The 25417-nt window shown below is 42.0% G+C and overlaps 1 protein-coding gene across 13 annotated transcripts in view; it reads left to right on the top strand.

Moving 5' to 3' along the window:
* Tfdp2 (transcription factor Dp-2) overlaps nucleotides 1-24429 on the top strand; it is a 126595-nt gene extending 102166 nt beyond the window's left edge. For all 13 annotated transcript variants that reach the window (XM_052187611.1, XM_052187612.1, XM_052187608.1 and 10 more), the window contains 5 exons: nucleotides 2722-2790; nucleotides 9406-9557; nucleotides 13312-13478; nucleotides 22801-22906; nucleotides 23088-24429. In XM_052187611.1, coding sequence (XP_052043571.1) covers nucleotides 2722-2790; nucleotides 9406-9557; nucleotides 13312-13478; nucleotides 22801-22906; nucleotides 23088-23274 — 681 coding nt within the window. In that variant the 3' untranslated portion in view covers nucleotides 23275-24429. The remainder of the gene's footprint in view (nucleotides 1-2721; nucleotides 2791-9405; nucleotides 9558-13311; nucleotides 13479-22800; nucleotides 22907-23087) is intronic.
* Nucleotides 24430-25417: the final 988 nt, after the last annotated feature.

The following is a 25417-nucleotide window of genomic DNA, read 5'->3' as shown; positions in this document are numbered from 1 at the left end:
TATTTTATGTATATGAATACCAGAAGAGGGCATCAGTTCCATTATAGATGGTTGTGAGCCACCATGTTTGCTGGAAATCGAACTCAGGACCTCTGGAAGAACAATCAGTGCTCTTAACCACTGAGCCATCTCTCTAGCCCCTTTCATTCTAATTTAAATCTAAGTATCTGCCAATTAATTTTTGGTAGGTCATCTAACAAATCTAATCTTACTTGATTCATTATTTTGATGCATGGTAAATCTATATGTATCCAAAAAATAGCTCAAACTGGTGGCTTGTTTCCTGTGTTGCTTATTCAGTACCCAACTATAACTATGGAAGTTAGGTCTTCTACCTTTGACTCACTGTCAGTAAGTGACAGGACAGCATGTCACTTGTGGCCTTCACTAATTCTAGAACAATATTTAAAAGCATTTTTAGCTTGGTTAATTTTAAGCACTGAAGAAAAAGTCCTTAAATGAGTATGTTTCCTGTCACAGTGTTGTTAAATTGGTTTGTTGTAGTTTTACTGTTAAGACCATTTGAACTGAGGTTAACAGTGGCTCGTGCAGATAATTACAGTTGGTTTCAAATTTTACTCAGTACATTTGTACCCCACCCAACCTAAAAATTTATTTATTTATTATTATTATTATTATTATTATTATTATTATATGAATGACAGAAAAAAAAGACATTCATCAAAGGCTACAGGGTAGTGTTTTCATGTGCTACAGCAGAAGTGTCTCCCTTCTCTTTTTCTTCTTCCTAAGTAGAATTTGAACTTTTTTGGGGGGGGGGGCGGTTGGTTTTTTTGGATTTGGTCTTTTTCGAGGCAGGGTTTCTCTGTATAGCCCTTGCTGTCCTGAAACTCACTCTGTAGATCAGGCTGGCCTCAAACTCAGAATGCCTCTGCCTCCCAGAGTGCTGGGATTATAGGCGTGTGCCACCACTGCCCAGATAAGATTTATTTATTTATTTATTATATTTAAGTAAGTACACTGTAGCTGTCTTCAGACACCCCAGAAGAGGGCATCAGATCTCACTACAGATGGTTGTGAGCCACCATGTGGTTGCTGGGATTTGAACTCAGGACCTCCAGAAGAGCAGTCAGTGCCCTTAATCGCTGAGCCATCTCTCCAGGCCCATTTTAATTACATTATCAGTAATATTAAGCTGATACTAAAGACCCATAAGCTAAAATCAATTAACATTACCATGTCCATAACTACAGAAAAAACAAACTTTAACACTAAAACCAAAACCCCGGGAAACAATTGCTTTAATAAAGGAGATAAAAATTAGAAAAGTTGTGAAAATGTGATTTAGTCTGGGCTCAAGGTAACAACTCTGTGGTAGAGCGTTTGCCACGTATGAATTATGCCCATAGATTATAGCTAAATGTGCCAAGATACATAGCTGTAGAGAAGGGATACACTCATTTCTGAATGTTAGGCAGTGTAGGCCTGATCTGGAAACAGTGGAAGCTATTTTTAGAATGCTGGGTCCAACAGTCTGAACCTGTAATCCCAGCACTTAGAAGGTGTAGGCAGGAGGATCTCAAAATCCTATTGTGTCTGGGTTACATAGTAACACTGTGTCTCAAAAAAAATGTTTTTTTAAATAAAAAACACCTGGTAGAAGGGGTAAGAGGGAATGGAACAGAGAAGAAAGGATTAGATATGGTCTGAGCTAAGTAGGTCAAAGAGGCATGTTAGAGAAAAGGTGTGGGCATAACCGGCAGGTAGGGCTTAGCCTATGTTCTTACCGCAGTGTCCCACAGATAGATACTCACATGACTTTTAATTAATACAAAGGGTGGTAATGGTTAGTAGAACTAGAAAAGGGACTCCTAGTACAGACCAGAGGAGAGAGGAGCAAACAGGAAATATGGGTGGAGCAGACAAGAAAGACTATTTATTTGATATGTCAAAGAAGAAATACCCCAAAGGTAGGCAAGAGGATGTTGGGTTTGAGCCTCAAATGAACTACAGAGGGAGACCCTGTCTCAAAATACAATACCAGAGGGTGAAAGAACGACTTTATTTTAAATTCTCTTTGGAGACCAGAGAGGTGTCTTGGTGGCTGAGAGCACTTGCTGTTCTTGCAGAGGACCTGGGTTCAGTTCCTGACACCCTCATGGTGGCTTAGAACCATCTATACTTCCCAAGGGATCTAATGCCCTCTTCTGGTTTCCAAGGAAACCAGACACCAGGCATACATGTGATACACAGATGCACATGGAGGTTGTACTGGCTGGTTTTGTGTGTCAACTTGGCACACGCTGGAGTTATCACAGAGAAAGGAGCTTCAATAGAGGGAAGTGCCTCCATGAGATCTAGTAATGAATGCAGTGAGGCGTTTTCTCAAATAGTGATCCAATGGGTGAGGGCCCATTGTGGGTAGTGCCGTTCCTCAGATAGTTGTCTTGGGCTCTATAAGAAAGCAAGCTGAGCAAGCCAGGGAAGCAAGTGAATAAGTAACATCCTTCCGTGATGTCCATATCGGCTCCTGCCTCCAAGTTCCGACCTGCTTGAGTTCCTGTCCTGACTTCCTTTGGTGATGAACAGCAATGTGGAAGTGTAAGCTGAATAAACCCTTTCCTCCCCAACTTGCTTCTTGGTCATGTTTGTGCAGGATTAGAAACCCTGACTAAGATAGGGGTAAACACTCATAAAATAAATATAAATGTTTAAAAATGATTTAAAGATGTGTTTGTTTTTATAACTTATGTTTTAAAGATAGAGAAGCAGAGGCGGATAGAACGGATAAAGCAGAAACGGGCCCAGCTTCAGGAACTTCTCCTTCAGGTAAAGATTTGCCATATCTTTCTCTGCCTGTTTGTTCCTGAAGCCAGTGTGTTTGATAGTTGGTAGTGTCATCAGATAGTATCTGGGAGGATATCAACAGCCCCACGCATTGTTGTCCACTGATGTTGAGTGCTCAGCCCTCTGGCTTTCACATCAGCCGTCACATCTGTCCCCACCTTGGGTGCAGCGGCTCCCTTTGCATGTTCACTCTTACCCAGCAGTCGGACTGTGGAGGAACTTTGCTATTTGTTGCTTTGTCTCTAAGGTGGGCTCTTTCAGATGGATCAGAACTGGCAAGCCTTTTTGTCCTGACCTCTATTCTCTTCATCTCGTCTGTACTAAAAAGTGTGTATTGTCTTCCACCAGAAGCAGATATAGGTTCTATCAGAGGCAAAATGAGGAACGAGTTTTGGAAAGGAAGGCTTCTCTACTGACGGGCGATGTGTAATACATCTCTGGACCTGGCCCAATTTTCCTCTGAAAGTGGCTGCTTTCTGGGACTGGGGACCTGGAGAAAAGAGCAGCATGAAGCCTCAGGCTTCTGGGTCCACTGGGAAGTTCATGCTGTGCCATCTTTTGTGGGGGCTCTTCCAGTTGGCCCTGAGAGGGGAGTCTCCGGAGGACCCGCCATATTCAGATGGAGAGCTGCTCCCAAGAGCTTGCTGCTCACAGGCCAGCTTGCCTCCAGTTATTGCCTTGGAAGCTGGGAAAGGGTTGAGGAAGGAGTGAGGCGTAGCTCCAGACTTACCCTGGCTGGCCTCAGAGGAAGAAGCTCTAGAGGGGTACTTCAGGATGGGCCTTCCTTGGGTAGCTTTCCTAGTGGCCGGGAGGTTATTGTCATTTGTCCTTTTACTGCTCCCTTTCCTTTTTGTAACACACTAAGATAGTAGTCTAGACAGATTGGTCCAGGCTCTTTGCTTAGCCACCAGGTTTTGAAGTTTTCTATGTATATCTGGGATGGTTGGGTGACAAATTTGTCTTTCAGGAGGACCTTGTCCTCCAAGGACTCCAGTATTACATTAGTATGTTTCCTTCTAGTCTTCTATACTCTCTGGAGAATAATACGAGGTTTGCTTTCTCTCTGACAAACGGCCTTCACTAATGGTAACTGAGGATTTGATCTCCACTTTCCTTAAATGCTCTCAAGCATGATAAATTGCTTTCTCTTCCAGTGACCACAGGAGTCTCTGGATGGATCACTCAGAGGGACCACCTGGACTCCTGTGGGAACTTGGAACTGTGCATCTTGGATCTGGGCCATATGGTAGTCATTACCAGCCATTATTGGCAATTTCCTTTATCTTTCTTCTTCTGAGGTCAAGGTCTGTATAAAATGAGTACAGACTCTCTCCAGACTGTGCTGTAAAGGCTGTTTAATGCTACAAATGTCTGTGTACACTGGCCAAGATTCTCAGTGAAACTACCTAATTCTCCTTTTGATATTTTTAAGCTCTGCTAACAAGAAGGCTCTGTAAACATAGGTGGGTCTAAATTCTCCCCCCTTCTCCTGCGAGGGAGCCATGCTAGGGGACTCATCTTCTTGAGTTCCTCTAGTATATGATGGGCAGGGTAAAGGGAACCAGAGCTGCCAACTTAGGATATTGAATAAAAGAAGTCTGTGGAATCAGGCTGCACATCTGCCTTACTGCCTGGGTGCTGGAGCACCAGCGACCAGCTGCTCAAAGGAGGCAAAATGTGCCCCGTGGTAGGGGTCCTGGCCCACGCACTCTTTAGGTGAGCTATATTGTTCTGAGTTGTCAGCAGCAAGACTTGGGTGATGAGGGTATAGGGCTGTGTAGTGGCTCTCTTGATTTCGGAGGTGCAGAGCCAAACCACAGAGACTGACAAAGGAGCAGGACAGTTGTGGGCCAATTCAGATAGTCTTGGAGATAAAAGAAAGTTGAATAGCAATGTTAAATCATTCTCCCTTTCATATAGAGTTGGGCCAGTTTTTTGTTTGTTTCTTTTTTGTTTTTGTTTTAAGACAGGATCACTTTACATAGCCCTGGAATTTACTCTGTAGACTACTAGGTAGGCCTCAAACTCAGAGATCTACCTGCCTCTCCTTCCAGAGTGCTATACCTGGCTAAGGCATCTATTTTTTTTCTTTAACCAGCATCCAGGAGTTATTGGGACCATGCTTTCTGACAAAATCAGAACTTTTTCTGTCTTAAAAGTCTGGAATCTAATTCTGCCCGTTGTGAAGGCGGTCAAGTGCCTCTGAAGGCAACTTCAGAGGAATCTTACAGCCATTTTATCCTATGTGCAACATGAAGGAAGAGAAAAGATAGAGAAGTCTTGGATGATGGGTTCCCTTTCCCTACCTGAATTTCCAGTCTACCTGGAGGGGCATCTCCAGCCTGTTCACAGAAGACAGTACTGTCTAATCTGTCCCAGGAAGAGGCTAGCTCAGGCAGAGGGATTTCTGCACTACCGATGGCTCAGGCTCCTGCCATTTCCCAGTTCTCTCCTGTAGTCCGATTGTGGGGGGGGGGGGGCATATCACACTTTTGTCCCAGGCCCTGTGTTTTTGTTAAAAGCACTTGCGTTGCCATCTGTTTGTTTGTTTGTTTATTGTATATGAGTACACTATAGCTGTACAGATGGTTGAGAGCCATGACCTCTGCTCGCTCTGGCACAAAGATTTATTATTATATGTAAGTACACTGTAGCTGTCTTCAGACACTCTAGAAGAGGGCGTCAGATCTCATTATGGATGGTTGTGAGCCACCATGTGGTTGCTGGGAATTGAACTCAGGACCTTCGGAAGAGCAGTCAGTGTTCTTAACCGCTGAGCCATCTCTTCAGCCCCTGCCATCTGTTTTCTTGCAAGAAGAATATCAGTCACAGAGAGGATGAGGGAGGCAAGGGTTCTCTAATTGGGATAAAAATGGCCATTATCCCAAGGATCATCAGAAAAGAAAAGTCTGTAGTGCAGCTAGTGAATATCTGTAAGGGATATCTGTTCTAAGAACATGGCTATAATTATCTCTGTGTTAAAGAGAGTAGTGGGGGACAGAATGTCCTCGTACGAAAGGACTGCCGGATGGGGGTGTAGTTAGTAGAGTGCTTGCTTAGCTTTTGCCACGCACAAAGCTCTGGGTTCAGTCCCCAGCATTATATAATCCTGGTTCAGTAGGTCATACCTATAGCCCTAGCACTTGGGAAATAGAAGCAGTAGAATCAGAAGTTCAAAGTCATAGTCATATACATAGCAGGTTCAAGGCCATGAGACCCTATCTGAATCAATAATAAAATAAAACAGGGCTTTTGAGTGTTTCAGTGCCTAGCACAAAGAATGAGGTTGAGTATTTTCCTTTGCTTATCTTTATACCAGTAACATGCCCATAATTTCTAAGTCCTATTTTTTTCTTCTTCTGCTTTCTCTCAAGCCGAACATTTATAGAAGATTTTAACCTGAGGGCAGCCTGGTGCATTTTGTAGAATTAGGTAGCTTCAGACTATAAATGAAACTCAAGTTATAACTAAAAACAGTAACTGCAGGTTTTTGGTAGACATACAGCTTAATTCCTCTTAATGTTTCCTTTTTATTCCTTTTATTAAATGAGATCTAGAGAGTAATCATAGGAAATAAGCTATACAAGTTGTCCCTGTACATTAGTTGTTATAGCTGAACTGGCTTGATTTTTCTTAGTGTCATAGCGCATTGTTTCATGACACAGATTAACTATTAGTTAGTCTTCTCACATGCCCTAGTTAGGTTTAACTATGAAGTTGATAGGATTGCCCAGATCAGATGGCAGGTCTGTTAGGGATTGTCTTGGTTGTTAATGATGTAGGAGAGTCCAGGCCTCTGTGGATGGCACCATTCCCTGGACCAGTGTTCTGGGCTGTCTGAGAAAGCTAAGTGTGGATCTGCAAGCAAGCCAATAGTCTCCCGTGGTTTCTGCTTCAGAGTTCCTGTTGAGTTCACCCAGTGAGCTTGAAATGAACCCTTTCCTTCCCGGAGTTGTTTTTGGTCAGAATATTTATCACAGCAACAGAATGTAACCAAAATACCACCTCACTTAATATTATCAAGACAGTCCCACACAGGCATGCCCAGCAGACCGTCTCATGGTGATTCTCATCAAGCTGACAGTTGAGATAAGTAGTTGACTACATTATATGTACAGATAACATGTTACTTTTATGTGTATGGCCGTCCTTTCCTGCCTTAAGCCATTCCCATACGAACACACTTGATGCTGTTCACCTTCTGGAACAGGGGCACTGAGTCTGAAAAGAACAAAAAGCCAAAGGGGTTCAAAAAGGGGGCAGCAAATAAGGAAGTCAGTCCACAGTGCATGGGAGGTCATTTTATTTTTACTATTAAAATAACAGTATTAGGTTAGGGATATAGCTGAGTGTTAGAGTTCTTGCCTGGTGAGAATGGGCCTTTAATTCAATCTCCAGCATGCAAAAAAAAAAAAAAGACTGGCTGTCCTTTGTTCCACTGCTTTCATCATCTTCTGCAGTGTTGATGCTGTCTATCTAGCAGTGAGTCATAAGTGTGTAAGGACTTTCTTTCCCCTCTCCCAATCCCAGCATGGGACCACAAAGTTGGGTATCCAGACAGCTCCCAAGAAATGTCATCTAGTTCAGGTCCTTCCGTTTAACAACCCTTCTATTCTGAGGAGCCTGTCTGTATATGACATGAGTATATATGTGTACAAATCAAAATTTTGTTGATAATAAACCATAAGAAAATTTTATTTCAAAGTAATTCTTCATTAAAAAAATGATTTTACTTTTTGTTTGTTTGTTTGGTTGGTTGGTTGGTTTTTTGGATTTGGTTTTTTGGAGACAGGGTTTCTCTGTATAGCCCTGGCTGTCCTGGAACTCATTCTGTAGACCAGGCTGGCCTCAAACATGTGCCACCACCACCCGGCTTACTTTTTATTAAAGACAAAAGCATATTTGCATACAGATGATGAATGTTACTCTTCATTTTTACATAAAATTTGAGGCCACCGTGTTGGCTAGTAGCTAGAGACATTTTGAATGTAAATCTGGCAAACTGAGTTCACTTTCTAGAATACCACATAAGGCACAAGGCGAGGACCGACTCTCCAAAGGGTATGACCTTCACACACATATAATAATAATAAATTTTATTATTTTAAAGAGGGACAGTTTGGCAAAATTGGTAAATATTTGATACTGCAGGTCAGAAAGTATCTTCAACATCTTTCAGAGTTGATTGTCATTTTGATTTTATAATTTTCAGAGAATGTTGCTTTGTACAAATATTGTCATACAAGATGGTAGAAGAATGTTTAGGATATTAGAAGAATTGTTAAAATTCTGCCCTAATCGCAAGCCAAAATTCATTTAATGACTTTTTAATCTCAAGAAACTTTTTGTTGTTACTGTTTTGAGACAGAGTCACTCTACATAGCCTCTGGCTGTCCTGTAGCTTACTTATGTAGGCTAGACTAGCCTCAAACTCAAAGAAATCTGCCTGCCTCTGCATCTGCCTCCCAAGTGCTGGAATTTCAGATGTGCACCACCATATCCAACTCAAGCAACAATTTTTAAAATCAAGCATTATAACACAATTTAATCTAAAGATAAACTAATTGTATATTTACATGCCAAGGAATGATGTAGAAAAATATTATACGTCTTTGTTTTCCATAATTGATTATATTGTCTATAAGAGTAGAAAACTCTGTAGAGTAAAAACACTGTAGTTCATATTATACAATTGTGTTGACTGAGGTGTTCCGGGCAGTGATTGTTCATTGTTGCAGGGTGTGAGGACATGAACAGTGTAGAGTGTTCGTGTTGTGTGTTGTGAGGCCAAGCTTCAGTAAAGGGAAGCTTGGGCTGGATTCTGAAGTTACCTGAGAGAAGGTCCTGAGATATGTAAACCTTAGAAACCTGTGGTAGGAATTTGGGGCACAGTTGGCAAGGTCCGGAAGCCTAGCCTCCTGCAGCTAGCCAGACTGGTGTTGCTTCCGTCTGAGTGTTCCAGATGTCATTTTGAAAAAGAATTCTCTAGTTTTAAGGAATTGTGTATATCCCTAGGCTAGATACTACAGATGAGGTGTATTTGACCCTAAACTTAGGATGCTATATGAAATGAATCATATCAAAGCTTCCTTGGGATCATTCTGAAGAGAGCTATTGCCTGTGCTACAGGTTCGCCCGTACCTCTGAGAGCCTGTTTCTCTGGGATATGGAAACGAAAGGCTACAATAGTTAATTAGTTAGATATCATCAAAATATATGTTTTGCTGGGTGTAGTGGTGCATGACTTTAATCCCAGCACTCAGGTGGCAGAGGTAGGAGTCTCTTTGTGTGGGTTTGAGGCCAGCCTGTCTACAAAGTGAATTCCAAGACAGCCAAGGCTGTTAACACAGAGAAATCCTGTCTTGAAAAAAGAAACAAATACAATATATGTGTTTAATCCTTAAAATAGTTTTATTGAACTTACTCATTGTAATCTTTTATCATATTTAACTTTTCTATTCACTAGTACAGTTAGGCCGCCTGCTTAAATACTCTAATTTTGAAATAGATTTTTTAAATGTATTATGTTAATTCATTTAAATTCCAAGTCACTTTTTCATATTTTAAATGACCTCATTTGTTTATTGAACATTACAGCAAATTGCTTTTAAAAACCTGGTACAGAGAAATCGACAAAATGAACAACAAAACCAGGGCCCTCCAGCTGTGAACTCCACCATTCAGCTTCCATTTATAATCATTAATACAAGCAGGAAAACAGTCATAGACTGCAGCATCTCCAGTGACAAGTGAGTGGGCGGGGAGCGGGGAGGGCACAGGGCTGGCTTTCTGTTACTGTTCTCCTGTGTGCGGATGCTGCACTCCACTGTCTGCAGCCCGTCAGGAAGGGCTTCCATGGGGTATGTGAAATGCATTTTCAGCTGGAGTAAACGCCATCCTTCACAGACCCTTACTCCATGTCAGGCTTGCCTGTGACCATGTATGCTGGTACCTGGGCCCAAACTCTCATGAGTGACATTTGTGTGGTAACTGAGCAAGTTACTGCAATAAGTAAGACCATAACTAAGGACTTAGGAGGAAAATGGTTCATTGGTGAGTTACATGTTATAGGTTATTATGAAAATGTATCAGACCAGTACGTGGTGTTAAGCCAACTGTTTCATTTTATTGTGTCATACTAAAGTAAATTTATTTTGTTCTTTTAAGAAGGGGTCTTGCCTGATGGTGGTGGTACACACCTTTGATCCCAGCACTTGGGAGGCAGAGGCAGGCAGATCTCTGTGAGTTTGAGGCCAGACTGATCTACAGAGCGAGTTCAGGGCAGCCGGAGTTACACAGAGAAACCGTCTTAAAACAAAACAAAAAATACAATTAAATTAAATTAAAATAAAAAAGGGGTCTCATTGACTTCATCTTTCTCCCACCACCTCCCATGTGCTGAGATTAAGGGCATTGCCATAGCACCTGCTGCATTTGCTTATTAATCATTAAGTGGGCATTAAGCTCCTCGGTTAGGCTGGGGAGACGGCACAGTGAGAAAAGTGCTTGCCCTACAAGCATGGAGTCCTGAGTTTGGATCCCTTTGACCCACATAAAAGCTGGGTGTCCCATGCTTACTATAGCCCCAGCTGTAGGGCAGGGTGCATGAGGGTAATGATGACAGAGACAGGTTCACCGGGGCTTGCCAGCCAAACAGCCTAACTCAGACAGCAAGCCTCAGGTTCAGTGAGGAAACTTGTCATAAAAAAATAAATTGAAAGTGACAGAGGAGGACACACATGCCAACACATATGTCTATAAACCTTATAAAATATTTTTAACAATTTAAATAATTGACACCATTTTAGCAAGTAAAAGATAGGACTTTTCAAAGTAGACCATTCATTGTACCTTACCCTTCTTTAGGAGGTTAGAGGTGCTAGAGGCCGAGACTAATCCCAGGTGTGGATCGGAGCTCCTCTGCCTGCCTGCTCCACAGACCCCATTTATTCAGGAACAGGGGAGGCATGCCCGCACTCTTATTCTTACTCTGACAATGGCTGGGATCGTACTTTTAAATCACTTTATGAGTGCAAGCTGCTGTTCTTGGGGATCAGCAGCTTTCGTTCTTTAAATTTCTTAACCTCTCTTGAGATCTCATTCCTTCTTCCACAAAAATAAAAATCAGGGCCAGCGAGATGGCTCAGAAGATAAAGGTGTTTGCTGCCAAACGTAATGACCTGAGGCTAATCTCATAACCCACATGGTAGGAAGAGATGACCAACTCTAAAAATATTGTTCATTGACTTCCACATGTGTTCCATGGTACACATACACTAAAATAATGTTTAAGAGTCCAACACTGGGCTGCAGAGATGGCTCAGTGGTTAAGAGCCATCTGGCTGCTCTTCCAGAGGTCCACACAGTGGCTCACAACCATCTGTAATAGGATCTGATGCCCTCTTCTGGTGTGTCTGAAGATAGTGACAGTGCACTCACACATGCATTAAGTAAGTAAGTAAGTAAATAAGTAAATAAATAAATCCAAGAACTAAAAAATTTAGATCAGTTATTTACTTTGCCAATTCATAAAAGCTAGAGATAAGTTCACACAGTATTTAGCCCAGTAAAATGTTACGTGTCAGGATGATTATTCACAGCTACAACTACAGAAACCTATGTCAGGGAGGACTGCTGACTAACATCCAAACCAAAGTCTTCAAAATGGCTAACATCTTTGGAAGTGGCTTATAAATGTCACAGTGTAACATGTCACTGCAGTGTTCTAAAGTTAGTCTCTTAGAGGGAATACAAAATCCCTTCTTGGGTTGAAGGCCTTCAGCAGCTGAGCTTGCAGCACATGGCCTCAGGGGACTGAGCACAGGGTAGGGATGAGTTGTTGGTCAGCATTGGCCAACCGGAAGAGCTGCATGAGAGGTTTGTCTCAAATAAAGGTTAAATAATGAAAATTAAAAAATAAAGAGTGTCAGGAAAATTGGGAACCATTGTCCTTAGCAGATTATGGGCACTGTTCACCCAGGCTAGAATCTACCTAGGTTCTGTGCCTTGGGTGGTCACTGACTCATGCCTCTCCTGGCAGCCATTCATGAACAGCTTGTGCACACTTGTTGTTTGAGGGAGGTCACTAATCTTGTCTGTCAATTGCTTTGTGAAGCAATCTTGCCCTTAGCCAGGAGGCTTTCCCACAGTGAAATTAAGTTTACAAAGCCATCTGCATGTAAGTGATGCCTGAAATCCGCCCCCTGGCAAGGTACCCACTTCAGAGGAACTTTAAGCTTGGTAATGCATTGTATTCAGATGCATACACCTCAGCATTTTGCTTCAAGTTATAGATTTTTCCTGGTGTAAGATGTAGTAGAAGTCTCAATTTCACATGGTTTTACTAGAGAAGCCTGTAACAAGGTAAAACCCACTCACTACTTGAGGCCTCAGCTGGAAGTCAGCTCTGTCCTTCCACAGAGTGTCCGGGGGAACAAGCTTCAGCTGTTTCTTGCTGACCCTATCTTTGCTTCTTGGTTGTCGTGCTGTACAGCTAGACATCTAAACTGACCACTTTTCACGGAAATTCTGACTGGTGTTACTTACGTTTCATGTGTTACCTTTTATTTGTTTGTGAGAGATTCTCACTCTGTAGCCTAGGCTGCACTAGAACTCATGAAACCTAAGATGCTATAAATTCACAGGAATCATCCTGCCTTAGACGTCCTAGTGATGGTATTTCAGGCACGAGCCACTCTTCTCAGTCCTGTGACACTGCCTTAAGATTTATTCTTTAGCTCCTCAAGACAGGATTTTACTGGGTTTGGTTTGTTAAAAATGTCTTCCATTTAATTCAAGTATGTTTAGTGCAAGGGCCTGAAGTCCCAGCTATCTAGAAGGGTCCCTTGAGTCCAGGAGTTCAAGCTTAAACTTGTGGTACAACCGATCTCAAAGGGAAGGTCTTTATGATTGACAGAAGTATGCTGTGTCTAGCCTCCCACTCAGGAAAATGAATTAAGCATCCAGAATGGTTCCTCAAGGCTAGTCAACCAGTCTGTTAGCAATACATACCAAGACAACTTTGGAGTTCTAGCTTTAGGACAGTTTCTCTGTCCCCTTTGGTAGCATCACTGGAGCTTTAGTGGGCTTCTGTGGCCGCCGACCTGGACAGGTTACAGGCCTTGCATGGGAGCGGCATGGGCTCTGCTTTTGTTCCCAGTGCTCCTTATGGGGCTGAGCCTAGGCTCCTGCTCCATTACTTAAACTGCAGAAAAGCTGTAGTGGAGCTCAGAATGCTTTTGTCAAGCAATCCCAAAGCCTTGGCTTCCTCCCTTGCACCACAAAAACTAAAATTAACAGAGTACAGGATATAAAACCTTTCAGAGTTTCTCTGTAGCACCAAAACCCTCATACCTCCTTTATTTCTTAAAAACAAACTGATTGTGTATTTCGGGGTGGGGTGGGTCTGAGGTCATGTGATCTGGGGAACTGAACTCACGTTGTCCGCTTGGTGTCCGGCACCTTTACCTCACTTGCCCCTTGTATCCCTGCTTTATTTTGCAGGTTTGAATACCTTTTTAATTTTGATAACACCTTTGAGATCCATGATGACATAGAGGTACTGAAACGGATGGGAATGTCCTTTGGTCTGGAGTCAGGCAAATGCTCTCTGGAAGATCTGAAAATCGCAAAATCCCTGGTTCCAAAAGCTTTAGAAGGCTATATCACAGGTATGCTGGCCACACTAACAGACCCGTGACTGAACGACACACTCACTTGTTAAATCTTCACACAGAATGCTGCAGTTTAGAGACTCAGTGCTGGTTTCACCAGGGGGCATTATTTAGTACTTTATATACTTTAAGTACTTTAGTACTTTATATACTTTATAGTACTTTAGTTTGTGACTTTTTTCAACCAACAATCAATGATTTTTTAGAAGATTACAAACTTACACCTATACAAGATATATTATATAGACTCAGCACTATGTGATGAGTCTGCAGTGATGTATTTCTGAGAGTTTAGAGTCTGGTAAAGCTTTTAGTTAAAAGCTCGGTAGAAGTTTGGATTTGGTGTTTGTACTTCTCTCTCCTAGGGGAACTTAGAGTAAGTTACCACCACTGCCACCGCACCCCCAAAGATGTACCTCACCTCACTCTAATGAAATGCCTTACTGTATTTATCTATTCAGTAGACCTGAATTCAGAGAGCATGTTTGTCTAAATTTTTATTGCAGTAAATAACACCATGACCAAGGCAATTCAGAAAGAAGGGTTTATTTTGTGTGTAGAGCCAGAGAGGGACCAGAGTCCATCACAACTGCAAACCATGCTCCTGTTAAACTGTCGCATGTCCACCCTCCTGCCTGTCAGTCCGCACACCTTTAGGGGTGTGAGTTCTTTGAATTTCTTCGGTTTTAGCCCAGCCTATCCTCTCATCTAGACTTTCTTACCTCCACCTCCCAAGTACTAGGATTATAGATATATATCACACTCTAGCTTTAAATTTATTATTTATTTGCTTTTCTTTAAAGCCAAAAACAAGTATGACAAGCTGGAAATAGAAATATATTGTTTTGTCTTCTGACATGTATAAATGAAGCCATGTCTTTCTGGTTGTCTCATTAGATAGCCCAGGCTATCTTGAAACTCACAGCCCAAGCTAGACATGAACTTACAATATCCTGTCTCAGTTTCTCTAGTGCTCAGGATCACAGACAGGATCACTCTCCTACCTGGAGTGGGGTTTTCTTCCATGGTTTGATTTTCTTTGAATTAACATTATGCCTCTCAGATTGCCTTGTATAATTTAATGGAGCTGTATCACATATGTTTTTAGTTCATGAATAGATCACAAATTATTTTATTTTAGTAACAATAAACTTAGGGATTTCGTTTGTTTGTTTTTCCAGTTGATGTTAAAATACAGAGCTGCTTTGACCATTCTAGCCATGTGTTGAGGACTCTGTGCAAACATTACAGATTAAATTGCTGGGTCTTCACTGAGTGGGTGTTTAGCTTCCTCAGATGATGCCAACATTTTTCAATTTGATTTTACTAGATTATACCTTTCCCTGAAATGTAGAGATATTCTGCATTCCCACTCAGCTTTTGAATTAAGATGTAATACTCAATAAGTGAAACATCTCTTATTTTAAAATCTTACATGAATGGATGTTTTGCCTACATGTATGTTAGTCCACCACATGCGTGTCTTATGCCCAAGGAGGCCAGAACAGAATGTCAGAATCTCTTTGGACTGTAACTGCAGGCAGTTACGAACCACCATGTTGGTTCTAGGAATCGAACCCCGGTCTCCTAGAAGAATAAGCATTGTTGTAACTTATGAGCCCGCCTGCAGCTCTGAACAGGACTCATCTAAACAGGATGTGAGTCACTGGTGCTTTATTGTAGTCACCAAAGAATACAGCTGTCACCACTGTCTAATTACTGGACACTTTTCCCCCCCTGTTTTTCGTTTTTCTTTTTTTGAGACAAAATCTCTGCACAATTCTGTCTGGCCTAGACCAGACAACAGAGACCAGGCTGATCTCAAACTTACAGACAGATCCACCTGCCTCTGCTTCGCAGTGCTGAGATTAAAGCATTATTCCCATCTCCTGGGCATTTTTATAGCCATGAAAACTAATGCATGCCTTTAGCGCTCCCCTTATCCACCCGCCAACTAGTCAACTAGTCTAGTTTGTTTTGGTGGTGGTGGGGACTTTGGAGGGGAGGCTGTTTGTTTGTTTGCTTGCTTGCCAGTAATGGACATTACATATTACATGGGATTTAACATTATGAATCCTTTGTAATGGCTTCAGTATTCATCCAAGCTGTTCCATGCCTTTGTATTAGGTAGGTATCTCAGGTTACACAAACAAAATGCTTAGGATCGGAAGCGCTTCATTTCAGATTTGGGAGTTTTATTTGTTTTTGTAGTAGTTGTTTGTATCTTTGAATCTTTGAATTTACCTAATAGAGTTACCTGAAGGATGGAACCCAAATCTAAACATGAGATTTACATGTCACCGTGCACAGTTGGACCCAGTTACCCAGGGTAGTTTAGCATGCCTATGTCTTGACTGTGGCCTAGCAGATGACCTCAGGTATTGAATTTTACACTTTTGTCACTATAGTGACAAAATTTTCAGATTTTGGAATATTTTAGATTTGAAATTTTTGCATTAGGGAGGCTCAATTTGTACCAAATCCTTCCTCTTTATAAATGCACCACAATTTCGTCTATTCATCAGTTGGTACACATTAGGTTATTTAGGCTTTTGGGTTATTTTGAATGATATTACTTTTAAACATTTTTATAAGCAATTTGTTTTATAAACATACTTTCAGCTTTGTTGGATTTTTTAAATGACAAATGGTTATTACAATGACTGTACCATTTTACAATCCTGCTAAGCAATGTATGAGGCTTCTGTTTTTTATTTTGTTTTGTTTTTAATTTTTCTCAATATCCTCCCCCACCCCAGTTTTGGTGCTAGTGATTGACTGCATGGCTCTGCATGATAAATATACAGTCTACCACCAAGTTCCTCCCAGCCCTGTTTGTCCTTATAATTTCACACTCTGGATAGGAACTGGTAAATCACAGTGATTTTTATTTAATTTTCCTAATTCCAACAACATTTATTCTGCAAAGGGAACTTGAACATTTCACCTAGAATTTCACATCACATTTTTTGGTTGTTGCTGCTTTTCTTTTTTTTTTTTAATCGTCTTTAGTTATTTTCTTTATTTACATTTTGAGTGTTATCCCCTTTCCTGGTTTCCCCTCCAAAAATCCCCTATCTCATCCCCCCTCCCCTGCTTCTATGAGGGTGTTCATCTACCCATTCCTGCTTCCCTGGCCTGGCATTCCCCTTTATTGGGGGGGGGGGGGGCTTTGGTACTCTGGACCAGTCAGGTGAATGACAAACAGAAACAAACACTGAGGAGGTTTGAATCTGAATGTATTTAGGAGCTCTCAAGTAAGGGTTCTTATACAGGAAAAGTCGGTATTACCATTTCAAAAGATGTATCCAGTGAAGCAGGCACAATTATCATAACCATTTGGTACAAGGAAATGCAAAATCAATCACGAATAATGTTTCCCATGTAACAGATTTAGAGGATCAATCACAGATAGCATCAGTCTTTCTGATTAGAATACAGAGTCACTTGTAGTTAACAGCAAACCTTCAAAGAGTTTAAAATTTCTTAAAAACATTTTGTCATACCCCCTAGGTTTTAATGAGTTTTTGTGAGTAATCGTTATCTAACATTTAGCTTTTACCTTGTAAAAACTTCTTGACTTAATCAAGAGCCACCCTCATCTACATACGCATAGCCATATAAATTTACATGTTGTTGGAAGGTTGTAATTATGTAAATGACTATGAGGCAAGGCTTGCAGTTCTTAGAAAGGAGTTTGTGGCCAGTGACTCTACTTCAAAGAATGGATTACCAGCCTGGGCTATTAGGATCATCCTTTGAAAAAAGGAAGAGGAAATTGAGACCAAAAAATATGCCTGGAGAACTACTGCTCAGAATTATCCTCCAGCTAGAGAGTTCTACAACCATTCCCAGGAGACTTCCTCCCTTTGGAGTCTTAACCCCTCAGCCTGTGGAACTTGTCACACAGAGTCTACTGGAGTTGGTGTGGCACTGGGGCATCGAGCCTTCACAGGACCAAGGGTCTCTCATTGATGTCCAACAAGGCCATCCTCTGCTACATATACAGCTGGAGCCATGGCTCCCTCCATGTGTACTCTTTGCTTGCTGGTTAAGTGCCCCGGGGGGTGGGGGTGGGGGGAGGGGTGGGTCTGGTTGGTTAATACTGTTGTTCCTCCTATGGGGCTGTAAACCCCTTCAGCTCATTCAGACCTTTTTCTAATTCTTCCATTGGGGACCCTGTGCTCAGTGCAATGTGAGCATCCACCTCTGTATTTGTCAGGCTCCGGCAGAGCCTCTCAGGAGACAGCTATATACAGCACCTGTCAGCAAGCACTTCTTGGTATCCACAATGGTATCTGGATTTGGTGACTGTATATGGGATAGATCCCCAGGTGGGGCAGTCTCTGGATGGCCTTTCCTTCAGTCTCTGCTCCACACTTGGTCTCTGTATCTCCTCCTGTGGATATTTCCTTCTTCCTTCTAAGAAGGACCAAAGTATCCACACTTTGGTCTTCCTTCTTCTTGAGCTTCATGTGATCTATGAGTTGTATATCTTGGGCATTCTGAGCTTTTGGGCTAATATCCACTTAGCAATGAATACATACCATGTGTGTTCTTTTGTGATTGGGTTACCTCACTCAGGATGATATTTTCTAGTTCCATTCATTTACCTAAGAATTTCATGAAGTCATTCTTTTTAATAGCTAAGTAGTATTTCATTGTGTAAATGAACCACATTTTCTGTATCCATTCTTCTGTTGAAGGACATATGGGTTCTTTCCAGCTTCTGGCTATTATAAATAAGGCTGCTATGAACATAGTGGAGAATGTGTCCTTGTTATGTGTTCGAGTATCTTTTGGGTATATGCCCAGGAGTGGTATAGCTGGATCCTCAGGTAGTACTATATCCAATTTTCTGAGGAACCACCAGACTGATTTCCAGACCCACCAACAATAGAGAAGCATTCCTCTTTCTTCATATCCTCTCCAGCATCTGATGTCACCTGAGTTGTTGATCTTAGCCATTCTGACTGGTATGAGATAGAATCTCAGGGTTGTTTTGATGTGCATTTCCCTGATCACTAAGGATGTTGAACATTTCTTTAAGTGCTTCTCAGCAATATGATATTCCTCAGTTAAGAACTCTTTGCTTAGCTCTGTACCCCATTTTTAATAGGGTTATTTGTTTCTCTGGACTCCAACTTCTTGAGTTCTTTGTATATATTGGATATTAGCCCTCTATCAGATGTAGGGTTGGTAAAGATCTTTTCCCAATGTGTTGGTTGCGATTTTGTCCTATTGACAGTGTCCTTTGCATTACAGCTTTGCAATTTTATGAGGTCCCATTTGTCGATTGTTGATCTTAGAGCATAAGCCATTGGTGTTCTGTTCAGGAAAATTTCCCCTGTGCCCATGTGCTCAAGGCTCTTCCCCACTTTCTCTTCTATTAGTGTATCTGGTTTTATGTGGAGGTCCTTGGTCCACCTGAACTTGAGCTTTGTACAAGCAGATAAGAAGGGATCGATTTGCATTCTTCTACATGCTAATCGACAGTTGAACTAGCACCATTTGTTGAAAATGCTGTCTTTTTTCCACTGGATGGTTTTAGCTCCTTTGTCAAAGATCAAGTGACCATAGGTGTGTAGGTTCATTTCTTAGTCTTTAATTCCTTTCCATTGATCTACCTGCCTGTTCCTGTACCAATACTATGCAGTTTTTATCACTATTGCTCTGTAATACAGCTTGAGGTCAGGGATGCTGATTCCTGCAGAAGGACTCCCCTAGACTGTTGTCTAGGCTGGAGTTGAACTCTTGTGACCCTGTTACCTAGGCCTTCAGAGTAGCTGAGACCATAGATACATATCACTACATAGATACATATCACTATAAATCTCTTTAACAGCGTTTTAATGTTAGGTAAAGTGTATAAAAATCAACGTAAGCAAAAAAGTGGTTTGTTTTATCTGTTTGCTCACTGAGTTTATTGGCTGAGACTTATGTTGTATTTCATGTATTAAGTTAGTCCCACTGCCTTCTGCAAGCATGACCCTGCATTTCAGGTGATCTGCGTCCCATTCATGCCCTGTCCCTGCTCCCTTTGCTCCACGTTCCCTGGCACAGATCTTGCTGTTTTCATTAGTAGCCTCACTGGACTGGAAGTCCAGCAGTGGCTGAATGGAAAGACTTACTCAGCAAATTACCAGAACGTTATTTTCACTCGAAAAACTCAGGGTAATTAGTAGGCTCTGTGGTTTGATTTCCTTATGACCTCATCTGCAGACTGGACTGCAGATTTTCTTGTCAGTTCAAAGGGACATGCGACTTTAGTATGGAAAGGGAGGGAGGTAATGACTCTTGGACAGAAGTAGGAGAACCACCCTGCATAGCCCATAATAATGTGAAAGAAATGTAGGCTTTCCAAATTCACTGTAGAAAGGAAATATAATCTATAATGTTTACAACGGAATAGCTGTGACCCAGCAGAAAGTTTGCACAGTTCTGTGTACTAATTCCAGTTCAGCACAGGAATCCAGCTTTAATTTCAGCTTCTTGTTCAGACTTGTTCTCTTAAATTTATTCACAATCTACCATTCTTCTTAGAATTGAAGTCTTTTTTTCACAGCTGCCTCAGCCTGTGAAGAATAAGGCTCACAAGGTAAAGTCAAGTCCATGTAGCCTTTCAGTCCCTCGGCTATGTGGGAATGGTCTGTCAGCTGGCCAGACAGAGTCCTAACCTTTACACACAGTTCCATGGTTTCTGCACAGTAATTACAACAGTAGTGTAATAATACAGAGTCTGGGGAATGGCCCAGTGGGTACAGACACTAGCTGCACATGCCTGACCTGAGTTTCATCCTCAAAACCCACATAAAAAGCCATTTGGGTGGTATGCCTCTTTTATCTCAGAATTCCTGCAGGAGTTGAGGAGGTAGAAGCAGACATGGCCAAAAGCTCTCAGAACAACTAACCTGGAGAATGCAGGGCTGTAGCAAGCTTCAAGGCCAGAACCAGCTCCCAAAGCCCACTGGTTTCCACAGGCATGCTTTTGGTATGGCCTGAATACCCACGCTCACACATACACAGACACACACAGATACATACCCACACTTACACAGACACACATACACACACTCATACAGACACACACACACATACCCACACTCACATAGACACACAGACACTCACAGACATATACACACACAACTCAAGAACTAGCAAGATAGTTTGGTGGGTAAATGTTTGCTGCCAACCCTGATAACCTGCGTTTGGCCACCAGTACCTATATCTGTAAAGGAAAGAGGAAAGAACCAACCGCTTAAAGTTGTCCTCTGACTTCATACTCCTGCCATGGTGTATGCACAGCGATACACACACAGAGAAAGGAAAGTAATAGAATATGTGAGTGTAAGTTTAAAAGTATAATAAAAGCTTATTTGAGCAAAGTATATTTTCTGAGTATGCATTAGATTTTGCCTTATGAGAATATTTTTATTTTTATTTTATTTTTTGGTTTTACAACATGGTTTTTCTGTATAACCCCATCTGTCCTCAAACTAATTCTGTAGACTAGGCTGACCTCAAACTCAGAGATCTGCCTGCCTCTGAAGTGCTGAGATTAAAAGTGTGTGGCACCATGCCCTGCAGTGTGAGATCTTTTATTATGGCTGTGTTTCTAAAGTTTTTACTGTTTATTAAAGCTACTGTTTAAAGAGACTATATACATTCATTAAGTGATTCTGAGGTCTCTAGACATTCATATCCAGTTTTCTCTGAGCTAAAATTCTATATAGGGAGAACGACTCAAGTAACAGTGCAGTAAGAATCGATCTGTTGTCAGGAAAAAGGAGATGGCCAGGACATACTCTTGTGGTTTCCTGAGATGTCTGTCTCACCTTTGAAACCGTGAATGCAGACCTGGAGAGAGGGCTCAGTGATGAAGAGCATGCAGTGCTCCAGAGAACCCAGGTTCAGTTCCCAGCACCTACTTGGTGGCTCACTACCACCTGTAACTTGAGTTCCAGGGAATCTAATGCCTTCTTTTTGCCTCCGTGGGTACCAGGAATGAAACTGGTATACACTCATACACATACAACAAAATAAAAATGAATTTTAAAAGTGATTGCATTATCTTTTTAAAAAAAATCCCTCATTGAAAGCATAACCTTTTTAAAAAATAATAATAATACAAAGAACTGTTTTGAATGCTAAAGAACATGACACCAGGCAGGGAACTAGTTAGAAAAAGCATAGATCTTCAATGAGCGGTAGTATTGTTCATCTGTATACACTTAAAAGTCAGTACCCCAGGGTGGGAATGTGTGATGATGTATACTAGTTTCCAGTGCTAAGGAGACAGGGCAGGGTCCTTGGATGGCTGGTCTGCTGGCCTAGCCTAATTATTAATTAGCAAGCCCTAAGTCTTAGTGAGAGTCCCTTCTCAGGAATGTATCTGTCTGTGTGCGCACGCGCACACACAAACACGCTCACGCGCGCGCGCAAACACACACACACAATGCATACACTCAAAGTGAGAGGCTAGGGAGGGGTGCCACGTGTGAGCATCTGCCTGACCCACAAGCTGTACATTCTTTCCTGAGATACTTCTGACTTTATGTCATTACTCAATCCTAGCTTTGGCTATTAACATCACAGTCGTGGTGTTTCACCATGAAGATATCAGCTGTCAAAGACAGTCCACATTCTTAACACTATACCTAGTAAGCTGCCTTGTCAGGTCTTAGATAAAGAAGGCTAAAGAGACGGTCAAGTAGTTAGGAGTTACACACTGCCCTTTCAGGAGACTACTAGACAGATCACAATTCCTATATTCAGGAGAATCCAACACCTCTTCCATGGGCACCTGCTTTCTTAGCCATTTACCCACAACTCAGGACCACATGATTTCAGGAAATGTCTTGGAAAAAAACATTAAAGAAAAGGGGAGTAGTTAAGGTTTTACTTTGAATTCTTTCTTTCTGCAATCTGCCTTTTTATAGTTTTCTTCCCCATTCTTTTTGGGGGGAAGGGGGGTCGAGACAGGGTTTCTCTGTGTAGCCCTGGCTGTCGTGGAACTCAGTCTGTAGACCAGGCCAGCCTCAAACTCAGAAATCCGCCTGCCTCTGCCTCCCACGTGCTGGGATTAAAGGCGTGTGCCACCACTGCCCAGCTTTCTTCCCCATTCTTGTTCAAAATTTTATTTTTGCTCACCACCACCCCCCTTCCCAAATAACCGATGAAGAAGAACACCAAGTTCTTCACGGGGCAGGAGAATTGTCCCAACTGACATAAAACCCATGTTTACTTCAGACCACAGCAGAACAGTCACAAAAGTTCAGAGCACACATTTGCTATAGTGTTTGTTTGTTTGGTCTTGCAGATATCTCTACAGGACCTTCTTGGTTAAATCAGGGACTACTTTTGAACTCTACCCAATCAGTTTCAAATTTAGACCCAACCACCGGTGCCACTATACCCCAATCAAGGTATGTATTCTCAAGGTGAGAAAAGCAGGCCACAGAGGCCTGACTGCTGTGTTGCTGCTGCAACAGGTGGCGCAGGTTGAGAGCAAGCAGACCTTCCTTTGTTCTTATTCCTGTGTTGTACAAAAAGAAGAACTGTCTCCCCTGCATTAACGAGCCTGTGTGTTCTTAACTTACTTGCTAGTGTAAACCAAGGGTTGTGCTTGGATGCTGAAGTGGCCTTAGCAACTGGGCAGCTGCTCCCTGCCCCAAACAGTCACCAGTCCAGCAGTGCAGCCTCTCACTTCTCGGAGTCCCGCGGAGAGACCCCCTGTTCATTCAACGATGAAGATGAAGAAGATGAAGAGGAGGATCCCTCCTCCCCAGAATAAAGACAGGAGAGAACTCATGTTTTGATATTTGATGCTCATGTGTGTCTTTAGTGTGAGCTCTTGTGTTTTGAAATGATTGCTTCAGTCTTTGCCTTTGTTTGCATTTGTGTTTAGTGAAAACTAGAGAAACACAATAAGCAAATCACATGAAGGCTGAGATGATTGAAAGGAAAGTTCCCCTAGGGTGGATGACAGCTGAGCGGCAGAGCAGCAGGACATGGCCAACAAAGCAAGCTTTCTGAGGAGGCAGACACTGCTCTGAAGAGCAGCAGTGGATGACGTGCATTTGTCTACAGGGAGGGAGGGTTTAAAGACCCCCAGTGTGAGCATTCAGACTTCAGGTGGCTTCAAGGAGAAGTTTGCAGTGGTGACAGCTTCTCCTTCGCCCACCCGCCCTGCTGGCTTTGGTAGGCAAAAGTGAACTTGGAAGTCACAGTGGGAGTCAGTGAGGTGTAGACTGAGATCCTTGCTTGAGGAGCCAGTGAACTGCTGAGCTAGTCACCTCTGGCTGAGCACCTCATGCATCTGCTGCCTTAGCTTCTAGAAGGGAGCAAGCACTAACTTTTAAGTACCTAGGTGACATGTAGAAAAATTTACAGTAAACTGAAATGACCATTTGTCAATGCATTGGTGCATAGGAGTTACTAGGGCTACTTCTGGAAGCCAAAATAGAATAGCATCTCCATGTGCATTAAAAACTTCGCCAGCACTGCCTTTTGCCAGCATTCTAAATTTGGAGTTTTACTGGGAAGGAAACTGTTTTTATAGTTTTAATCAGAGCTATGCATTTCATACAGCTTTTAAATTTACAATGAAACAAAGAAACAAATTCCTTTGACCAAATTGCTTGTCTATAGTTGTCTGCAGTACTGTATGATTTTACCCATGTGCAATTTGTAAAAATGAACCAGATGTCATTACTTTTGTCTTTATTTCAAGAATATGGCCATTATTGTTCTCTTATACATGTTATCTTTTCCATATTTTAATTATCAAAATGACCTTATTAGATTTATTCCTGGGTAAATTGCATTTCAAACTCACTCAATATTCAGTGTTTTTGTTAAAACCTTGAACACTCCAGTTGACTGCATCTGTGCTAACGTGGTATATCATATGTGATCTTAAAGCCAAAGATGCTATGGAAACACTGCAGTATGTCTGTGATTTCTGCTTCTCCAAGTAGGGGAGTATGGGCCATCCACTGCCAAGCCAAACTCAACTCACTAATACATTCAGGCCTGAAAGGAGCAGAGTGGCTGCAGAGTCAGTTCTAAACCAGCTGAGGGCACGGGTGTCTGTATCTGGTGTCTATGAGCCCTGCACCAAGTTCAGTCTAAAGTGATGTTCTTTTCAGTCCTGTGGGGGAAGTACAGGCTCTGTCCAATGATGCCTTTCTGAGACTTGACCATTACAAGCTGAACATAAAAGCCTTGGCTGGCTTAAATATGTGATTGAGGCCATTAACACTGATAAGTATGAGTATACAGATATGGCTTAGGTTTCTTCCACAGGAAACTCATTCTGTCAGAAGGAAACTGTAGTGCGAGCCCAGAGTGTTCCAGGGGTACACAGGGTTTGGTATTGACATGATTTCAGGTACACATCTCAGGCTGTCAGAGGAAAGTGATCCAGAATGCAACAGGAGCTGCCTCCTGTAGTCACTACCATGCCTGTCTTCGGGAACATAGCAAGACTTGGAGATTGGAGATGTCAAGGGCCACGAGATGCTTTTTTAGTCTTCAAAATACCGAGCTACTGGTCCTAAGGTGTTTCTTTTACCAGACCACAAAGTCTCTGCAAGAATCTTCAAGGAACTGTTTTCCTTTATCTGCACACCTGCTGCTGGATGCTTTAAAACTTGGGCCTTAAATTGGCAGTCATGTAGGGCACGTTGTGTGGCTCTAATCGCGACTTTTGGGAAACAGAGGCAGAAAGGTTAGATCTTAAAAGCCAATCTTGGCTACATAATGTGTCGAGGCCAGCTTAGGCTACATGGCACCCTGTCCAAAGCTAACCAAAGACTCAGTCTTTGTGTGCTCCACCACCGGACACCACTGGGTAGCCCTGTTCCTCTATGATATACTGCCAAGGACATCTCAATACTAGACTGAGCCAGGAGTGCTAACACTTACAATCCTAG

Source organism: Apodemus sylvaticus, chromosome 7, assembly GCF_947179515.1.
Source record: "Apodemus sylvaticus chromosome 7, mApoSyl1.1, whole genome shotgun sequence".
Lineage (NCBI taxonomy): Eukaryota > Metazoa > Chordata > Mammalia > Rodentia > Muridae > Apodemus > Apodemus sylvaticus.
Note: the sequence above shows the minus strand (reverse complement) of the source record. Positions and strands in the feature narration are given on the sequence as shown.